Raw genomic sequence first — 20,963 nt, forward strand, 5'->3', positions numbered from 1 at the left:
TAACAAAATGTTTTTGGTGTTTTTTGTTTTATTGTCCAAGTTTCACACAGACCTCAGCTTTCAAACCACTTCAAATCCTTGTAATTTACTACCCACCAAACACCTCAGTGATTCAAAGGAAGAGGGGGGTAACGTCTCAAAACCGGAAGCAAATACGAGCCACCGTATGAGTGTTTCCTGTGACTAGCTCCCGATGCTACACGCGGGAAAACAGGCGAAGCTGCTGAGCACTGTCACAGTAAGACCTGAAGTTTTTTTTAAACTCTGCATTCTCGCTTCTATAGAAATTAATTTTTTGATATTTATAAGCAACGAGGGAGTGCGTGGCGCACAATCAATTACTTTGAGCGGCGCCGTTTGTTACAATAACCCCAAATATTTACATGATTTCTTTTTACCGGCCTAGTGCTGATGGAGCGCTGGATTTTAACTTAGGACCAGCCCGAGCGGGCGGCGTTCTAGCGCGTGCCGTATTCAATTTGAGGATTCAGTTGGAAACTGTCCCACATCGTTGTATAAAAGAAGCGTACCCTGTGCAGTTGAAGTTAGCCTAGCTATTGTTAGTGGCGCAGCATGGATGATAGTTAAGGGTTGCTTCGAGAAACACAAAGACCCAACTGTCGCTGACACATTCACGCCATAAGATAACGATATTCGTAAACTTTCGCCGGGCAGAGCTTTCTTTTAATTGTTCATAGTTAGCTGTTAGCTGGCTCAGAACTTCACTCAGTTCTTTAAACACTAATAAACGGAAATATTAAATAACACGAAAAGACCCAAATTCAACACGAAGCTGCTTTTACAGTTTGCACACTCACAGGATGGCTGCTTTCTGCCTCTCGGGTGTTTTGGCTCAGTCGCTGCGTGCTTGCTCATGTTTTCATCAACACCACACTACTTTCCCACCGTGAGGAGCAACAACAAAATGCAGACCCCAGCTTGCCACAATCTGGGAATGGTTTTAAAGCCAGGCGTGACATAAGCCTCGTTGTAGATGTTTGGTTGTATTTAGTGCCGTTTCTTCCGTCTCTGTCTGTCTGTAGAGCATCAGTCATCGCCTGTAGCCAAAATGGGAGACACACTGGAGTTCAACGAGATCTACCAGGAGGTTAAAGGCTCCTGGGTAAGTATCTTCACCCAGCAGCTCTGCTCTCAAATTCTTTCAGGGCTTCATTACAGTCTCTTTCGAAGTGGCATCGCAGACAAACATCAGCTCCTGTGCTCTTATTTGCAGTTCTGATTTCTTTTTTTGTTTTGTTTTGTTTTTTGCCTATTTGTGTCACTCAGATTTTTCAAATCTTCAAACAGATGTCAATATTAGAGAAAGATAACCTGAGTAATTTTTTTTTTAAAAATGCAGTTTTTAAAATGAGGATTTCATTTATTAAGGGAAACAAAGCCACCCAAACCTGCCTGGCCATGGTTCAATTACCTCCTAAACCTAATAACTGGTTGTGCCACGCTTGGGAGCAATAATTGTGCAGTATTGTTTTATCTGCCACACTGGAAGGTTTTCAGTCACAAATGTGCTGTTTTAGATGGGCATTCTCCTTAAGGAGTCTCTGGTAAAAAGTGAAAAAGGGGTAGCCTTTGTGTGGTCAATCCACCGAATATTTTCCTAAAAGTCTTGGGGGATCATCAAGATGTTTTTGGCGAACGTGAGAGGAGCCTTCGTTTTCTTTTTGGTCAACAGTGGTTTTCACCCTGTAATGCTCCCAAGGATGCCATTTTTGTCTCTCTCTCTCTTTTTTTAATTTATTTTTTTTATTGTTCAGTCATGAATTCTGACCTTAACTGAGCCAAGTGAGGCCTGCAGTTCTTTAGATGATGCTCTGGGTGTTCTTTTGTGACCTACTAGATGGGTCATTGATGCACTTTTGGAGTGATTTTTATAGTCCAACCACACCTGGGAAGGTTCAACGCTGTTCCAGATTTTCCCCATTTGTAGATAATGGCTCTCACTGTAATTCACTGGAGTCCCAAAGCCTTAAAATGACTTCATAAGCCTTTTCAGACTTATAGATGTCAGTTACTTCGTTTCTCATCTGTTCACTGTAGCATGATGTGTTGCTTTTTGGATCTTTTAGCCAACTACGATTTGTCAGACAGGTTTTATTTAAGTGATTTCTTAAGTAAACAGGTCTGGCAGTAATTAGGCCTTGGTGTGGCATTGAACTCAGCTCTCCAAATAATGTGGTTAATCGCAGTTAATTCATGATTTACGATGTGCCAGATATGTTTGGATATTTTAGTTTTTTGTTTGTTTTTCTTAATAATTAAAATCATCATTTTAAAAATTGCATTTTGTCTTTCCTTGGGTTATGTTTTTTTTATCTTATGTTACAATTTGGTGATCTGAAACATGTGACAAAATACTAAGAAGTCAGAAACAGGGAAAATTCTTTTCTATGGCACTGTATTATTGTATCATTACACAACCTAGTAAAAATAAGATGCCTTTAAATGCTGTTAGCATTGACTCTTAGCCATGAGTGTGGAAAAAAAAAAAAAAAAATGAAACTGTCATCGGCTCAGCTGTGGAATTTTTGTTTTGCTGAAAAAACATTTACACTTTTTTTTTTCTTTTCTTTTTTTTCTTGTAAAATCACTATTGTAAAGAGGGTATCCATGCCCACGAGTACGGAAACAATAAGAAGATCTGGATTTTTGTTTTGTAAATTAATCTAAATCTAAACTAATCATCAAACTTAAAAAATAAATGTTATGATGTGAGCAAGCTCCCATTTGGAAAGCTGTAACCAGTGTTTTTTAGTTTATGTATAAAATATTTGAGTTTTTCATTTTTCAATATCTCGCTGCAGAATGACGGACGGCTGCGTTTCAGCAAGCAGAATGTGGTTTATAAGAGCAGCAAGACGGGGAAGGTGGATAGCATCCCTGCCAGCGAGCTCAATTTGGCCCAGTGGAGGCGGGTGTGCTTAGGCCATGGCATCAAACTTGGCACCAGCACGGGACACGTCTACAAATATGATGGCTTCAGGGACACGGTGAGTTCTGGATGCACATTGCATGTCTCCAGGTTGTTTTGTAGATTTGGGTAAGTGTGTGTGTGGTTCATATCTCTGATCAGTCTCTGAAGTTTGTCTGTCTCTTCCTTTTTTTTTCTTTTTTTTTTTTCCCCTGGGATCTAAATCTTTTCTCTCCGTTTCTGGGAAATAATTGTTACCTTACTTGGAGGAGAACAAGGCAGCAGTGGAATATTTCAGAGTGACACACACTGCTGGTTTATTCAGCGCTGTGTTTATAGCCAGGGATGTAACCCAAGCAAGGGGACCTCTGATAAACAACTTCCATTCCCTGTCTGACATTTCCTCAGGAAAAACACTACCATCTTGCGAAAATGCCACCACTTGAGGGTGCGTGTGTGTGCGTGTCAGAAGTATGCGAATGAATCTGCTCTTCTCCCCGAAGCTCCTAATGGGATTAATGAGGGAAACGAGCACGAGCATGTGTGTTCCATAAACAGTGTAATCATCGGCTCATGTGAGTCAGTGTTTATATCAATCCACTGAAACAATTTGGCTCAGAAAACAGACAAGAAAAAATTGTGGTCGTGTTTGTTTTTTATCACTCCATTTTTTTCCCCTGCTCTGCCTTTTCCCTGCTGCTCTGAGTGTGTGGGGAATGTCAACACACAAGTACAACTCTGAGATGGAGGAGCGGGTATTAACCTGGAGTCTGCGGCTGTCTCCTGGGGTTAATCAGCGTATTTTTTTTCAAGATGGATCCTCTCAACCTGGAGCGCAGGCCGTGATGTCATTGTTTATTATCCCACGGTTAGTGTCGGTAATCGAGAATTGGCTGGAGGTTTAGCTGCTGGCGTGCGGAGCAGACTCTTTGATTCATTTGTCCCTGTGAAGCGTTCTTGAGCAAGATGGTGAATCTCTGCCAGATAGTCTGTTATATAGCTGACCTGTAACTGTCATGTGGAGGAGCAGAAGGTGTAGAAAAGCATGGATTTCACTTATGTTCATGTCACTCACATGTTTAGAGTGCAGCTGGCCCATAACGCTGTTGCTGACATTGCGAGTGTGGTGTTGAATGTATGCAGCAGCCCACTGTAGATGCATTTTACTATTGGGGTTCAAAAGTGTTTTGGCCTCATGCGTCAAACTGTCAGGTACTAAAGGCTTCCACCCTGCATGTAAAGTTGAAATAGTTTGACAGGTAACAGAAACAATTCATAGGTAGTTAATCGTTTAAATCACAGCTCAGTATTGTTTTAACGCAGCTTGTTTGTGTGTTAGGATAGAGCAAGACAACACCTCAGTATTTATGTTGTTGTTTTGCAGCTTTTTGAGATTTTATAGCGTAAACTAGCCCTGCCCAAAGGTTTTTCTGCCAGCTGTTAGTTCAAATAATGAGTTGCTTAGTCTTTGTACCTTCTACAGGATTTTTCCTGGCTTAAAATTGGCCTTTGATGGTGCCTACATATAAACATGATTGAGCCACACGTGCTTAAAAACATGTATTTATAAATGCATTTAAAACCAATCGTAGGGGGCTTCAATCGTAGGGCAAAGCTAGTTGATTTTGGCAAAGTCTGTGCCAAATCAAACACAAAGATCCAAATCAAATACAAATGTTTTAAGTTTAAACCTTTTAAACAGACTATATATAGTAAAGGTCTTGCAGTTTGACATTAATTTATTCGTTTCAATCTATGTTGTTTTAGATTATGTCAAAATCGTTTCAGGGCTGAAAAGCTTTTAAGTAACATTATTAATGCAGGGCAACATTGCATAGCACATAAAAGTAAGATAGTAGCAAGCCTTTAAAAAAACAGAGCGCTCGCTCTGTGCTTCATGAGGAAACTTTGTGTCTGATGTTAGAGAAGCAAGATGCTGACTGTCTAATGTTAGATAAACCGTGTTTAATGTTGACAAATGATGCCTGCAGAGTTTGGACATTCTTGAGTGCCTTTTACCTCCTCAAAAGAAGCCTCGACATCCCGCCTGTAACTGCATCGATGAACGGTCGATGTCTTTCTGTAGCCACTTCCTGTGGTGGACTTGACTGTGCACAACCGAACAAAAACAAGACTCTTGTCATCAACTGATTAGTTGGTACAATGTTTTTGGAGGGCGGCCCTAATCCTTATTGTTCCAGGAATCAATGATAAAATAATTGTTAGGTTCGGTCCTAATTGAAAGCTCACTTTTTCTTTTCCGTTTAAAATAATCTTGTTTGAGTGGTTGTTTCAAGTATTTGAGGTTTCAGTCCAGATGTTGACAGTACTTTATACAGCTGCTTGACAGCTGTACAAGAGCTCCTTATGAAAAGATCTTAAATGAAGAAAATGGCAAGGGGGGGGGGTTCTTATATAATAGTTGTAATTTTCACTTTTTACTCAGTTTAGTCTTTGTTTCCAGAGTTTGCTTGTTTAGATTTTACACTAAAGATATCTTAATTTTTTTTAAAATTATTATAATAATAATAATAATAATCATAATCATACCCATAGTAGTAATAATGATTATGTTTTTACTTTTTTTTTTCCTCATTTTTTCCCAGGGAGAAGTTGAGAACAGGAGTTGCAATACAAACACTTGACTCACAGTCATGTAGACAACCCAGTCTCAATAAACATAACCACCAAACCACCTCATCAGACTGGCCATGATGAAAGATTTGACCACAATGACGGAGTGAAATTAAAGAGATTTAGCTCTACATTTTTATTTTATTTTACTTAGTTCTGTAATACATTGTTTGAAATAGTTTCAGTTAACTCTAATTTTTTCCCGTACTTATTTTTTTAAGCCTAGTCTTAGTAAACTGTATAAAGCAAATATCCAACTGACATAATGAAAGTAATCTTTTAACAAAGTGGATGAAGGCTTTTGGAAAAGCAGGGATTTAAAATGTACTAATAAAAGGCAGACAGGGTGGTCATGTTGGGTGAGTGTGTGTGTGTGTGTGTGTGTGTCTGTCTTTTGGTGGTCTGTGTTTATTATAACTTCATGAGCTGGGCAGTAACAAATCTGCCAAAGCTTCATCGAGGAGATGAGAACTTGCACAAACTCTGATTTTATGAATTTACACATCTGCTTGCGCCTGCTCTCCTATCTAAAAAAATGCCTTAATGCTGGTCAACAAACATGCTGATGAACTTCAACGCACACACACACACAAACACACAATTCTGAATCTCTGGGCTCTAATTGGCTGTAATAACCTCATGGACAGGCAGATATCCAGGTGCGTAAATTCGGTTTCCCACAGAGTCTCATTCTACCTTACACACACTCACACACCACAATCACTTCCACATGTGTTTGCACTACTGGGACTGTGTGTGTGTGTGTGTGTGTGTGTGTGTGTGTGTGTGAGAGAGGGAGAGAGAGAGTGTGTGATTGACCATGTGTTTGTCGCTCTGTGTGATTTCTTTCCAGTTGTAAGGGGTCCTGCAGGATAAATAAACAGGCTGATTGTCAGTGGTGGTGTAGAGGGAAAGAAGACAGAGAGGGTGGATGGATTACATTCATCTCCTGTGTTCCCAAGAGGCCCAAACGGCGGACATAGTTACAATTGCGTTGTGATTAATTATCCCATTCCTCCTTCTTCTTAGGTGGTGTTTTTATAAGCTTTGACCCATGTGGAGCCAGTGCTTTGACGGCATTGCTAACTTTGAGGCTTTCTCTTCCTTTTGTTTTCACCTCTTTCTCTTCTGTCAACCTTTTTTCCCCACTGTTATTCTTTCTGCTCACCCCACCAGGACTTTGAGAAGATTTCAGAGTTTTTCAAGGCCAACTACAAGGTGGAGCTGACAGAGAAGGACATGTGTGTGAAGGGCTGGAACTGGGGAACGGCTAGGTTTTCAGGTACATTTTTCAGAATCACTGCAGTAATAATAACTGAAATATTGATGATGATAAGTGAGGTGAAAATCAACAGTCAATTTAAGATTAGTTTGTTGTTTAACATCAACTCAGAGAGCTCTGAAGATGAGGTCAGTTGTTTCTCTCCTAACTGTCTTGTTTCTGCCTTTCACAGGGCCACTGTTATCCTTCGAAGTCAATGACAACACAGCGTTTGAGATCCCACTGTCCAACGTTTCCCAGTGTGCCACGGGGAAGAACGAAGTCACTCTGGAGTTTCACCAGAATGACGACACAGAAGTCTCCCTTATGGAGGTCCGATTCTACGTCCCACCCAGTCAGTCTGATGAACGGCAAGACCCCGTGGAGGTGACAAAGGATGCTTTACTTCTGCTTTTTTGTTTGTTTGGTTTCTTTATGCTTTTCTTTGTTTTTGTTTACAGTAGTTCTAAAACTGTGTGTTTTCATTCAGGCATTTGCCCAGAATGTGTTATCTAAGGCTGATGTGATCCAAGCTACAGGAGACGCTGTGTGTATCTTCAAAGAGCTGCAGTGTCTTACACCCAGAGGAAGGTAAAAGATTGACATTTGAGCACCCAAATCCAGTCACCTACCGATTTTCTGATTTGATTTTAAACCAAAAAATTGGCCAGTTTATCACTATATTGAACGTACTTGATACTAAGGGAGCCAAATTGTACAAAGAAAACATTCCCGTACTGTTACACTACCACCAGCCTGAACTGGCAGACTGGATCCATTCTTAAAGGTTGTTTACACCAAATTTTGACCATACCGCCCAAATGTCGCAGCAGAAATTGAGACCAACCACACCAGGGAATTGTTGTTGTTTTTTTTACCTTTGACCTTCAGCAGGTCATCTTGACATTGTCTACATGCAGAAGTACATTGAGTTGCTGCCAGGTGATTGGCTGTTCAGATATTGGAGTTAACAAGCAGCTAGGCTGATATACCTAATAATAAAATGGCCTTTGTATATTTGGATAAAGCGTGCATAAACCTTGCACTTTCATGAAGTCACACTTATGAACTCATTATATGATTCACATTAGTTAGTTATTCACATTAGGAGTTAACCAGTTAACTTTCCTTTCTTCAGATATGACATCCGTATCTACCCGACATTTCTTCACCTGCACGGTAAAACGTTCGACTACAAGATTCCCTACACCACCGTCCTCCGTCTTTTCCTGCTGCCACACAAGGATCAGAGGCAGATGTTCTTTGTGGTATGTGAACTTTTCTGTGTGACTTTTATTGTTGACAGTGTTAGCATTTAATGCTCCCATTTTCTGACCTGCTTTCTCTTTGTGGCGTTTTTGTTTTCTTTATAGATCAGTCTGGATCCTCCTATCAAGCAGGGTCAGACACGTTATCACTTTCTCATTCTGCTCTTCTCCAAGGAAGAAGATATTAGCCTAACCCTCAACATGAGCGAGTGAGTGCATCTAGACCTAGATTGGCTTCAGCTAATTTTGACTGAAGAATAATGTTGTAAAGTGTGTGTCCACTAGGGGGAACCAAGGGTCTGAGTCAGTAGTGTCAGTAGAAACAGTTCTTTGCATCATTTAGAAACTTTCAAAACTTAATTTTAAGGTTTTAAACTTTGTTCTTTCCCATGTGTGTCACAGAGAAGATGTGGAGCGTCGTTTTGAGGGTAAACTCAGTAAGTTCATGTCAGGATCACTTTATGAGATGGTGAGCAGGGTGATGAAGGCCTTGGTCAACCGTAAAATCACAGTACCTGGAAACTTCCAAGGGTAGGCATCTCATATACTTCTGTTTTTCAAAAACACTTTTTTTTTTTTTCTTTTGCAAAATTAAGTATAACTGTGTCACTCTTTGGGCGTTGATCTCTTCCTCCTCAGACACTCAGGAGCCCAGTGCATCACCTGCTCCTACAAGGCATCCTCAGGCCTCCTCTATCCTTTGGAAAGGGGTTTCATCTACGTCCACAAGCCCCCTGTTCACTTGCGCTTTGAAGAGATCTCTTGTGTCAACTTTGCCAGAGGCACCACCACAACACGTTCTTTTGACTTTGAGATTGAGACCAAGCAAGGGAACCAGTACACTTTTAGCAGCATTGAGAGGTGAGCATTGAGAGGTTTTGTTAACAGGAGCAGACCTATCATAAAAACACAAAGGTATCCTGGATATGTGTTTCATGCTGGGGGAATATTCATTCATATACAAGTCTGGGCATGATTTTCACTCTGGCACACTCGTTCACATTGTGTGGGGTTTTTTTTCTTCTTCTAATAACTCACTTTAGTGGATGAGAGTAAATCCATTTTGGTTTCTGGCTGTTTGCATTGACCACTCTGCTGATTCAGCATCTCCATCTTATCGCCACTGATGTAACATGATCCTTCCAAGCACTAAAAGTCATCATCTGCATTAGAGTTGTCAGACTTTCATTTCATTTTGTGCCATATACTACAAAACTCAAGCTTAACATTAAGCTGCAGGAACCTAAGTTAAGTGCCTACACGGAGGGTTATATTCCCATCAAAAGAAGGACAGTAGGTAATTTCAGATTCTGAAGCAAGGATGTTGTTCATAAATTTAGATCTTGCTAATACCATGTTTTTATTTTGTTTATAGCTTTTGCCAGCACTGTACTACCCAGACAGGAGCTCAGTTATGATATAGGTTCATGTGCCAAAATATGGAGGAGGATGAGCATTTCCTATGGATGACTCTAGGGTTGGGTGATTGCCATGGTCTGATTGTCCCCATGTGGGATCGCCAGTGAAATGTCTTACAAATGAGTATATGTGGAGATGAAATATGAAGCAATATTGAGATGGATTGAGACAGATTCATGTTATTATGAATATCATAGTAAGAAATATCTTAATTGAATGCATTAATGGTGGACAAGAGTCTCCATATTTTGGCATCTGAACCTATATCATAATTGACCAATGGAGACAGCTGAGCCATCATCGACATCGTTGTTCATCAGCACAACTTGCCATACTACATATTTATAATGTCACTTTTTATAAACAACAACAGAGGTAAATGGTAAATGGCCTGTATTTATATAGCGCTTTTACTAGTCCCTAAGGACCCCAAAGCGCTTTACATATCCAGTCATCCACCCATTCACGCACACATTCACACACTGGTGATGGCAAGCTACATTGTAGCCACAGCCACCCTGGGGCGCACTGACAGAGGCGAGGCTGCCGAACACTGGCGCCACCGGGCCCTCTGACCACCACCAGTAGGCAACGGGTGAAGTGTGTGTGAGGTGACCATTGTGCTGAAAAATAAAACCATAAATAAAGGAAATAAAGCACAGGCCAAAAGGTAACAGATACCAAACACAAAAGAGCTTTAGAAGAAACAATAAAGGAGTACATAAAATATAACTTAAAATCACAGTCAACATCTCACACTGGGTTCAAAGCCAGGGAGTAAAAGTGTGCTTTAAAGGGATTTAAAAACAACAAGAAAAGGAGCCTGCTTGATGTGCAATGGCAAACCACAGGTTTGCTGGTCTACTGACCTGAGAGAACCAGTGTGACATTTGGCTGGATCAGAAAAAGAAACAATGGGGCACCACCATTAAGAGACTTAAAAACAAATGAAAGGGTTTTAAAATCGATTTGTAAATGACCTGGAAGCCAGTGAAGGGAAGCTGAAATTGGGCTTATGTGCTCTTACTTGCTTTAACCTGATTTAAAAAATCAAGCGAGAGCATTTTACTCCAGCTGTAGTCGAGAAATGGAGACATGTGCATTGCATTGCCGTAATCAAAACGAGACAATATGTTGTAAAAGCATGTTAATGTTTCAAGATTGCATTTGGACAGCTGAGGCTTGATTTTGACAGTAGTATATTCAAATGAGAATCGAACTTCAGAGAAGGAACCGTTTTCACATTTAAATTGGTGATAATGCATTTCTCATATGGGAGCAGATTGGAAAGGTCAACACAGTGGGTGCTGCTTTTGCCACAGGGTCTAAACAACATGACTTATGAAATTCAGAAAATTTGCAGCAGCTTCTGGTCCAGGTTATTCTTCCTCAGGACCGCTGTTGGGCCTTCTTTACCACCGCGTTTGTGTTGTGGGTCCAGATAAGATCGGCGTGAGTGCCCATAAACCTAAAGGTGGAGACAAATTCCACCCGTTCTCCATTTATAATCAGAGGGGAGTGGATCTGTCTGTGCCTCCTGAAGTCCATTATGAGTTCTTTTATTTTAAGGACGTTCAGCTTCAGATCCATCCCATTGCAGGGCAGGGGAAGCTCTGCAGTTTTAGATGCTGAATTGAGGCTTGTGAGACATTTGGTTTTGATCATATTGTTAAGCCATTCTAATTAATTTAAAATAAATAACTCCTACTTTGTCTCTTTCCCTTCTAGAGAGGAGTACGGCAAACTTTTTGACTTTGTTAATGCTAAGAAGCTCAACATCAAGAACAGAGGTTTCAAAGAGGTAATGCACAAGTCACTGAAACACCTCTCAGTTTGTACATTAAGTTTGATCATATTTCTATCCCCGATATTGATGCTTGTTGCCCTTCTCCTTTGTGTTTGTCCTTGTACACCTGTAGAAGAAGGTGGGTATGGTCATGGGCGTCACGTGTGGATTAGGCACTTGATTTTATTGGTCTGGAGTGATTTCCTGCTTGCATGGCGTGCTGCTGGTGTGTGTGTGCGTGTTCTGAGGATGGCGTCCAATGATCTTGATTTGGTTTGACATTACCAATACGGTTGCTGTTGAACCTGAGATATTTTGAGTGATTTATGACTAATCATGGGACATGGAGGTGAGGGAGCGCTGACCAATACCTCTTTTGGTTGGTGTGTGTGTGTGCGCGCGTTCTGTGTGTGTGTTTGCATTGTGCTGACTAATGTGTGGCCTGGGGGCTTTTGGTGTGCTTTAACACTGAACACAGTTGTCATCAAGACTGCTGCCTTACAAAGGCGACGCTGATTGCATTACCTACAATGGTCTTTGACATATATGAGCTTCTTTCAACGAGGCCATCCCATCTGTTTCTGTGGTGATGGGGTCAGCAGAGGTCAATGAAAATTAATGGAGCTCCTCTCTAATTCCTGTTGGTGTTCAAGTAGCAGCCTCCCTGTTTGTCTGTCGATTGGTGGACTTGGATGCGTGCAGATGGAGAAGAAGAAAATAGTTTGAATTTTATTTCCAGGATGGCATTACAGCATAGCGAGCCTCAAGCTAAAGAAGAAGATGCTAAGCTAAGATTTTGTGTGGTCTTATACTTCACTTTATATGCAAACATGAGTCATTTAATTGATTAGAATCACAGTGTCCAATGGTTTTGGCTCATGTTAACCCTTTCCATGTCCTGGCAAACTAAATTTTTGTCCATCCAGCAGTTTGAAGACCTCAGAAATGGACCAAAAAAGCCCTGAACCACCTAAAATTCTAGATAAGATGAGCATGGCCACCATGACATCACCCATTATTTTCTGAAGTCACATCTTAAAGCTTAAAGCTGGGCATTTTGTGGTGGATCTTTGTGACACTGTGTGCCTTTTTTCCACAAGTACCGACTTGACTCCACTCTACTCTGTTTTGGTGGGGTTTTTTCCCATTACAGTTTAGTGCCATCGCAGTATGATGGTCATTATAGCAACGCGTCCAAAACTCTGCAACACTATTTATATATGACACAAACACAACACAATAATGGAGGACTTAGGGGTGATAGTAAACCTTTTGCTCCATTGTGGGGGGGGTTTCAGACTCGAGGACCACGGTGTTTATTTTTGTGCAGCCATTTACCTCGTTGCAGAGTTTCAGAAATGGCAGTTCTTCTTCTTTTCTTTTTTCTTTTTTTTTTCTTCCCTTTCCTGAAAGAGTCACTTTCATGACTCATCAAGTAATGCCATCATTGACTGGCCAATCGGGGGCTTGCAGTCTTTTGACGTCACATTTTTGTACCTGGTACCAAGTGCACCACCTGATGGAAACTCTAAAAGCCAGCCGAGTAGGTACTAGTGGAAAAGAGGCATTTGACTCTTGTACAGCAGAGATCTGTCAGTCACAAGGTAGCCACACCTTCAAAAACACACTGCTTTTTTTTTCTATTTAAGGGTATTTGTAAACACAATTTCCTACGGTGTGAAGAAGATTTCGCAAAATGTGTTCAAAGGTTGAGTCAAAAAGCTGTTTTCGCATAGGCTGCTATAGGATCTCAAATCTTTATTGTATGTGTGTGCTTCCCCCCCCACAGCTATCGCCCTCTGGTGGCCATCACAAATAATGCAGGTTTCTAGGCACTTCTGCAGCGGCTTCATTTTTCCAAACCAAAATCTACATTCATGTTTTAAACCATGAAATGTGCAATAACAACAGTAAAAACAGCAGAACTAGAGGAAATGAAAAGAAGTTGGCATAAAAACTAAAAATTTTCCGTAGGAAAAATGTTTTTCTTCCCATTTCCTGTTCTTAATAAGCTAGCTGCCCCCTCAGATTAAACCTTTAAACCTGCATTATATTCTCTTTGTGACAGAAATGCGATCAGCTAAAATTACTTCTGATAATTAAGTTATTTATTTAGCAAAAGGGGCCAAAGTGATGTGTTAAGTTGCAGTCATGTGTCGGGCTGATTTAATAACACTGTACATTAAATATTTGGCGGTTTTAAACATGCTGGAAAAAAACAGCAGTTGCAATATCTGTAATGCCTAGTGGGATGTTTCTTTCTTTTCTGTTTTTTGCTAATGAACTAAGCAATAAGGAAAAGGTGGCTAACTTTATCTCAGAGTAGGTAGAGGCTCGTGGGTATTTTGTTTTTTGTCTGTTTGTTTTGTTTTTTGACCCTGTAGTGTATTTCCAGGGCATGAAGGGCAAGATTGATGAATACAGCGACTCAGATGATGACCAACACGATGCATACTTGGAAAGGATGAAGGCTGAGGGCAAGATCAGGGAGGAGGGCAACGACAGCGACGAATCAGACGGTGAAAGTGGTGAGTAATGACTGCCTATATGACAGGATAGCGAGCATACTCAGAAGATGGGGAACGTTGGATAGTGATTTTTTTTTTTTTTTTTTTTTTTTTCTTGTTTCTCTTCAGATGAGTCTTTCAACCCTGGAGAGGAAGATGAAGAGATTGCAGAAGAGTACGTGACTCTCCTAAAACGTAGTTGGATGATATGATAGTTTATTAACACTTATTAACACTACTGGCGTCTCCTTGTCTTCAATCAGGTATGACAGCAATGCCTCAGCAAGCGACAGCAGTGAAGGAGGAGAGGAGAGCGAAGATGAGAGTGCAAAGAAGAAAAAGGCCAAAAAAGCCAAAGTGGTGAAGGAGAAAAAAGAGAGAAAGCCACGAAAAGAGGCGAGAGAAGGGCTAAAATAAGCCACCACTGTACATAAAGGTGTGCAGTTTCAATCATTTCTTTACTCAATTCCTTTTTATCTTCAATGTGAGCAGAAGAAGCAGAAGGATGCTGGCGGACCCAAGAGACCAATGAGTGCGTATATGCTTTGGCTCAACTCCAGCCGTGAGCGAATCAAGTCGGACAACCCCGGCATCTCCATCACAGAGATCTCTAAGAAGGCGGGAGAGATGTGGAGACAGCTGAGCAAAGATGAGAAGCAGGTGAGGGTTAAGAGAAATTGCTTTAGTTTTGGTTTTTTAACTTAAAACAAAATACACATGAATAAAATGCATCTATTGTCCACTTAAGTATGTTAATTAACCAGAATAAATGTGTAGAGAAACCTCTAAAGAATGTTTTCTGTAGGAGTGGGAAGCAAAGGCAGGCGAGGCGAAAAAACAGTACGATAAAGCAAAGAAAGAATACAAAGAGAGCGGAGGAGCAACTTCCAGCCCCAGGAAGTAAGGCCCGCAACACAATAAGTCAACTCTTTGGGGGTTTTTTTGAAGTCTTGATGCAGAAAAATGGCTAAATTTGTTATATTTTCTTCCACTTTTCACCCATTAGGGAGAGTAAAAAGTCTGGAGGCAAAAAGGACGATAAGAAAAGGAAGTCTGCCGGAGCAGACAAGGACAGGGAGCGGGGAGGAAACGACAGCTTCAAGAGCCGAGAGTTCATCGAGACCAGCGAGGAGAGTTCATCAGACTCTGACCACAAGAGCAAGTCCAAGAGGAAGAAGGTAAATCCAGTGACTGTAAATGCCGTCATCAGACAGAACAGACTCAGACTCTTTCTTATTGAATGATGTAGGATGACTTTTAGTTTCTTTTACCTAATCAGAAACCACAATGCGATGGAAATGTTTGATCTAGCTAAAAGTCAAAACACTGATGGCTGCTCAGTGAGAAGTAGACATTTTCTTCAGGAGGAGAAACCTTTAAATCCCGTTAGCTGATTGAGGGACAGCTGCGGGACGAAGTGTATCAGGGAAAACCTGGAACTGAAGCACCCTGCTTACTAAAAAGATGGCAGGTAGGAGAGAGGGAAGGCAATAGAGAGCTAATGAGTGTGAGAATGAAAGCTCCTGTTATCTTGTGTATCACTATATTGCATTTTTAACCAAATGCAAAGAAAACAGTAATGAGGAGACTAAGAATTTTCTTGAACATGTCTGTGTATATTTGCAGTTTCTGTTAGAATATATTTGCAATAGAGCTACGAGGCAGTGTTTGATGACTTGCTTTTTCCTGTTTAGTTGAGATTTTGCCTGCAGTTTGAGTTAACTGTAAAGAAATGTGCTTTATTCGCTTCTCGATAACACAGATGCAGAGAGCAATCAGAGAACTTGAGCGTTGCGCATTAAATCAATGGAAATTGTTGATGTAAACATAGTGAAACTGCTTCATTTAGACTAAAGCACTCCTTCATGTTCTGACATGATTGTAAACACTGAGTTCTTCCTTCTTTTTTCTAAACAGGAATCAGACGATGAGGAAGAAGAAGAGGCGGTGTCAACACCTGCAAGCTCCGAGGAAGAGTCTGACTGAAGACACACACTTTTCCACCTCATATACACACACACACACACACCAAGGACCAAGCGTTTATACTCTCTCTGCTGATACCACACTGACGGACAAATTAACAGACTTGAGTTGTATTTGCTTCTTCGTGGTTCGTTTTATGAGTACAAACACATTTTTGTGACTGACTCTTCAACCATGTAATGATATTTGAGTAGTTTGATGATGAGCTGGCATACCTTTTGGAAATACTGAAGGGTTTTCCATCAAACCAGTGGGCATATATGTTTTAGTTACATAGCACGATGATTGCAGGGGTTGTTAGTTAGCAGATGCAAAATTTATGTACGGGAATTTCTTTGACTTTTCCAGTGTCATGTTTTCAGGCCAAAATAAATAAATGAATCATTTTCAATAAAAACTCAGTTGGTGGTGCTTTGATCCTCATGGAAAAAGATTCTGAACTGATGGTCAAACGGTCACCTTGAGAGATTGCTTGCTGCCGTTTGCGTGTAATGTAGCTTGTAAAGCACATTTAATGAATGTGGTCCATTTAGTGTTATTTACAACATGTAAACATTCATTCATTGTTCAGAATGTTTCAAAGTTTCTTTACATACACCGTTTCAGCCAATCAATTAAATTCAGTTTTGTTTATTTAGCGTTAAATCACAACAGCAGTTTCCTCAAAGCGCTTTATATTTTAAGGTAAAGACCCTACAATAATACAGAGAAAACCCCCAACAATATTATAACCTCCTATGAGCAAGTGCTTTGGCGACAGTGGGAAGGGAAAAACTCCCTTTTAACAGGAAGAAACCTCCGGCAGAACCAGGCTGAGGGAGGAGCGCCCATCTGCTACCACCAGTTGGGGGTGAGGGGAGGAACACAGGACAAAGACATGCTCTGGAAAGGGGGACAGAGATTAACATTAACTAATGATTAAAGGCAGAGAGGTTAACACATGTTAACAAGCCAAAAATGTGAGTGAGAAGGGTAACTGAAGACGTAAAACTCAATGCATCATGGGGATCCCCCAGCAGCCTAGACCTACTGCAGTGTAACTAAGAGAGGAGCCCTAACTATATGCTAAAGTTATAAGTCTAATCTTAAAAGTAGAGAGAGTGTCTGTCTCTGGAAGCTGGTTTGACAGACGAGGGGCGTTCTGCTTTTAGATACTGTAGGAGCCACAAGTAACCAGCAGTCTGAGAGCAAAGTGCTTTAATGGGGTGATGCGGTACTATAAGTTCATTAAGATAGGATCGGTTGATTATTCAAGACCTTGTATGTGAGGAGCAGGATTTTAAATTGGATTCTTTAAATTTGATTTAACAGGGAGCCAACAAAGAGAAGCCAGTATAGGAGAAATGTAAGAAATCAGATGGCAGCCACTCAATCATATGATTGGCAGTACAGTCTAAACGTAGACATGGTTGTGACTGGATGCTGAAGTTCAAACTGAGCAGAATGAGGAAGAAAGGTCATTTTAAGTGACTTTGAACATGGCATGCTTGTTACTGCCAGACAGGCTCGTCTGAGTATTTCAGAAACTGCTGATCTGAGATTTTCCCCCACAGCCATCTCTGGGGTTGACAGACTGGTCAGAGAAGAGAAAATGTCCAGTAAGCAGTAGATTTCTGAGTGAAAATACTTTGTTGAGGTCAGAGAAGAATGTCCAGACTGCTTTGAGCTGGTAGGAAGGCAAATACACATGTTAAACAACCACCAAGTTATGGAAAAGGGCACCTCTGAAGGCACAACACAGCAAACTATACTCATACTCAATTGACCTCCACAGTGACCAGGACACTTTTGGGATTTGGTGTAACAGGACATTCACAAGTGCAACAAACAGTGACTGCTGTCATTTCAATATGGACCAAAATCTCTGAAGAATGTTTCTAGCGTCTTCTTGAATCTACGCCACGAAGAATTAAAGCAGTCCTGAAGTCAAATGGGTGCCCAACCCGTACTAGTGGCTGTTGTTTGAACTTGTGGGGAAATTCTTATCTATGTGAACTATGAAATACTTTAAAAACATCCCTCCACAGTGTAGTTACTAAAAACTTTATATGCAAATCAGCATCACTCAGAAGTCTACACAGGGCTCACAGAAAGCAGAATTAAACATGTATCTTAGTGACAATTGAGCTACATGTGATTAACTCTGCAAATGAAAATAGCTCCAGAAAAACTCAGCCATGTGGTCCAAAAATCCTTGAAGAAATTAATATGATCAGCTATGTTAGTGTAATTTTTCAACACATTAGGAACAGAATGAAAACCAAACCTCTTAAGCTGTTAAGATACTCCCATAGGACCTACACTTTTGCTCGCTTGACCAGGCGGGGTGGTTTGAGAGTGTGTGTTAACTGGCTGCCCTAGTCAAAGCTGAAGAGACAGTGGTTTTAGCGATTTGCTGAAGCCTAAGTACAAGGTGGTTTGAAGAGTGGTTTTTAAGAGCCAAACGATACCAGCTCTAAAGTTCATCTCCACTTAATGTGGCTTTTGACAATAAGGTACTCTTCCCACATCCTGTAGTACTGATCACATATCCTTAGAATAGCCTTGGATATTTGTTATCATTTGATATTTGTTATCATCATGTGTAACTCGAGGTGTTGCAAAGTGGCTCTGTGAAGCTGCAACTAGGCAGAGCTTTCAGTGTTATTGTTTTAATTTGGTTTCCTTTGATTAATTTTTTTTTTGAATGCACCCTTTCCAGCTCTCTTAATAAGTAAACACAATATGAATTAAAAAGCTGAGGTTTGTTCTTTTTGTCTTGTGTGATTGTCCTTTTATACTCCTTTACTCTCTGTTATGTCACTGTGATTTCAGTTGTTCTTCTGTCTGTTAACAGTCTTTGAGTTTTTAGAAGGAATGCATCCATAGTTTGGCATTTGAGTCATACCTTACAATTTTAGTAATTTTTAGCCAATTATGCTACACGTGTCAATTCAAATCACACTGCACATGTGGCACATGCTTCCTAACTGGATGCACTGATATATGTGAGGATTAACTGACTTGTTATTTTCAGGTGCTTCCCTTAAAGTTTTTGTGGTTTCCTCCTGCACCTTAACCATGAATCAAAGCACCAAAGTATTAGAAGAACTTTTTAGAGTGAAAGAAGTAAGGTATTGAGTCTATGATGACCTGCACTGCATCATAATCCTATTGAGCTATTGTGGGAACAGCTTAAACTTATATTACATAAGAAGTGGCTTTTATACTAATTTCATTTGTGGGAGGATTTCAGGAAGCATGGGCTGAAATTGATTCAGATTACTTGAACAAACTGACAGCTTGAAGTGATTCTTTGACTAGATTAAATTTAAAGGATGAACTAGTAGAATATTCCAATAATTTCTATTCACTTTGCAACACATTTGATGAATAGATGTTTAAGTTCGAATTTTAAACATGTACTTCATATTGCATGTTACGGAGCCCCCCAGGGGACATGGGAGAAAAAAAAATTAGGGAGGAAAAAAAAAAAATTAAGACGGACTTTTGCGAGATCTCGCAAAAGTATTGCGAGCGCTCGCAAAAGTATTGCGAGATCTCGCAAAAGTTTTAGCCGCATTCTTCGGAGGCCGCCAGCTCGAAGCCGACCGGGAGGTCGAGGCACGATGTGCCGGGAAAGCGGTGTTCCTCCCGGCTGTAGTAGGTCTCGACCTCCCGTTAGCTTCGAGCTAGTGGGTGTCAGATCTCCAAAAACGTCGGAGCTCTTTTGCAAATATGTGATGTCTTGTAAACCGAGCAGGTATCTGACGTTTACACAACTACATTCACGCCTCAAAATATCTTAAAAGTGTATTTTGTGACCCAGAAAGACTAATATTACAACTAAGTAGCTGCCGCCATTGTTGGAGTTTTGCGAGATCTCGCAATACTTTTGCGAGCGCTCGCAATACTTATTGCGAGATCTCGCAATACTTTTGCGAGCGCTCGCAATACTTATTGCGAGATCTCGCAATACTTTTGCGAGCGCTCGCAAAAGTCCGTCTTAATTTTTTTTTTCCTCCCTAATTTTTTTTTTTTTCCTCCCTAATTTTTTTTTCTCCCATGTCCCCTGGGGGGCTCCGTAGCATGTGACTTCTTTGACCATGAATATGATTATATTCCAAGTCGGTAGAATAAATCCTCTGGAGAGCATGAATGTGTCTGCCCCATATGGAAAAGATATATATAAATCTTATAAAGTTTTTATCTGTCTTGTATGAAACTTGTATGAAAAGCATACAAGAGTGAAAACACATATAAGATCCCTTGAAAAATTATATAATGAAACTTGTATGTTTTGTATACTTACTAAAAAAATATATGAAAGTAATGAGAAAGTGGCCACTTTCATGAGTAAATCATATAAGTTTTTACTATTTCTTTTCCATATTCATGGCAAAGAGTAACCTCTCTACAATGAGCTGCGTACGCTCTTCATGTGGTGTGTTTGGGTGCCGTGCAGGTGTCAGTGTGTTTAATCATGTCCTAAATGTGGAGCCCAAAGAAAATCAGAGTGGAAAGTGTTTGCATACATCCCTTCCTGTGACATAATTATCTTTTCCGCTGCAGTTTCCCCTTTCACCAGTCTGCTCCCCATTCAATTACACTCTGACGAATAGGGTTTAGTGTTCAGTTTTCTGCTGATATAAACATGACATTTACATGAAAGCTTGTGATCTTGTTTGCATGTTCAGCGCATTCTTGTGTGTGTTTTTAGATGTATCTTACATTGTATTAGGTCACCATTAGCTGACCACAAACATAATGGATCCACTTAAGTAATTACATACTATCTACACACAGACACACACACACAGAGCGCTGTCACTGCATTACATTATCTCTCTAATGTAAAAGGCACTAATGCTGCTGGTCCTTGTGAATGTATTGAAAACCGATCGTATCATATGTCGCACTTATTGCACACTTGTCAGTAATACCGCTCTTTGTAATTTGTTGCAGTGCTGTTATTGAGGCGTCATCTGTAAGTATGGAAGCACATTGCTTTTTTTCTATGCCACTGATGTGCAGAAAGGTGACAAAATTGCATATAATGGAGTCATATTGAACATTAAGATTTCCCCCAGTGGTTTCATTTTAAATGATGACATTTCCAGAAGTTTTTCACAGCCACTTATATGAAAGTACAAACAACTTTCTTCACTTAGGCTTTCTTGTTTAGTTAAAGAAC

General features: G+C 40.4%; 1 protein-coding gene across 2 annotated transcripts; it reads left to right on the top strand.

The window, feature by feature from the left end:
* The first annotated feature begins 108 nt into the window (after nucleotides 1-108).
* On the top strand, nucleotides 109-16,201 carry ssrp1a (structure specific recognition protein 1a). 2 transcript variants are annotated; one of them, XM_040015814.1, is made up of 19 exons: nucleotides 109-238; nucleotides 1,044-1,123; nucleotides 2,823-3,008; nucleotides 6,740-6,845; nucleotides 7,018-7,211; nucleotides 7,315-7,415; nucleotides 7,963-8,092; nucleotides 8,198-8,301; nucleotides 8,495-8,623; nucleotides 8,732-8,953; nucleotides 11,240-11,312; nucleotides 11,431-11,436; nucleotides 13,693-13,825; nucleotides 13,934-13,979; nucleotides 14,068-14,200; nucleotides 14,297-14,464; nucleotides 14,610-14,704; nucleotides 14,811-14,982; nucleotides 15,722-16,201. In XM_040015814.1, the coding sequence occupies exons 2-19, from the start codon at nucleotides 1,070-1,072 to the stop codon at nucleotides 15,788-15,790; spliced, it is 2,121 nt and encodes a 706-aa protein (XP_039871748.1). In that variant the 5' UTR covers nucleotides 109-238; nucleotides 1,044-1,069; the 3' UTR covers nucleotides 15,791-16,201. The 2 variants fall into 2 exon arrangements, with proteins under 2 accessions (XP_039871748.1, XP_039871749.1); XM_040015815.1 differs by lacking the exon at nucleotides 11,431-11,436.
* Nucleotides 16,202-20,963: the final 4,762 nt, after the last annotated feature.

The sequence above is a fragment of the Simochromis diagramma genome, unplaced genomic scaffold (assembly GCF_900408965.1).
Source record: "Simochromis diagramma unplaced genomic scaffold, fSimDia1.1 OVJJ01000685.1, whole genome shotgun sequence".
Classification (NCBI taxonomy): Eukaryota; Metazoa; Chordata; class Actinopteri; order Cichliformes; family Cichlidae; genus Simochromis; species Simochromis diagramma.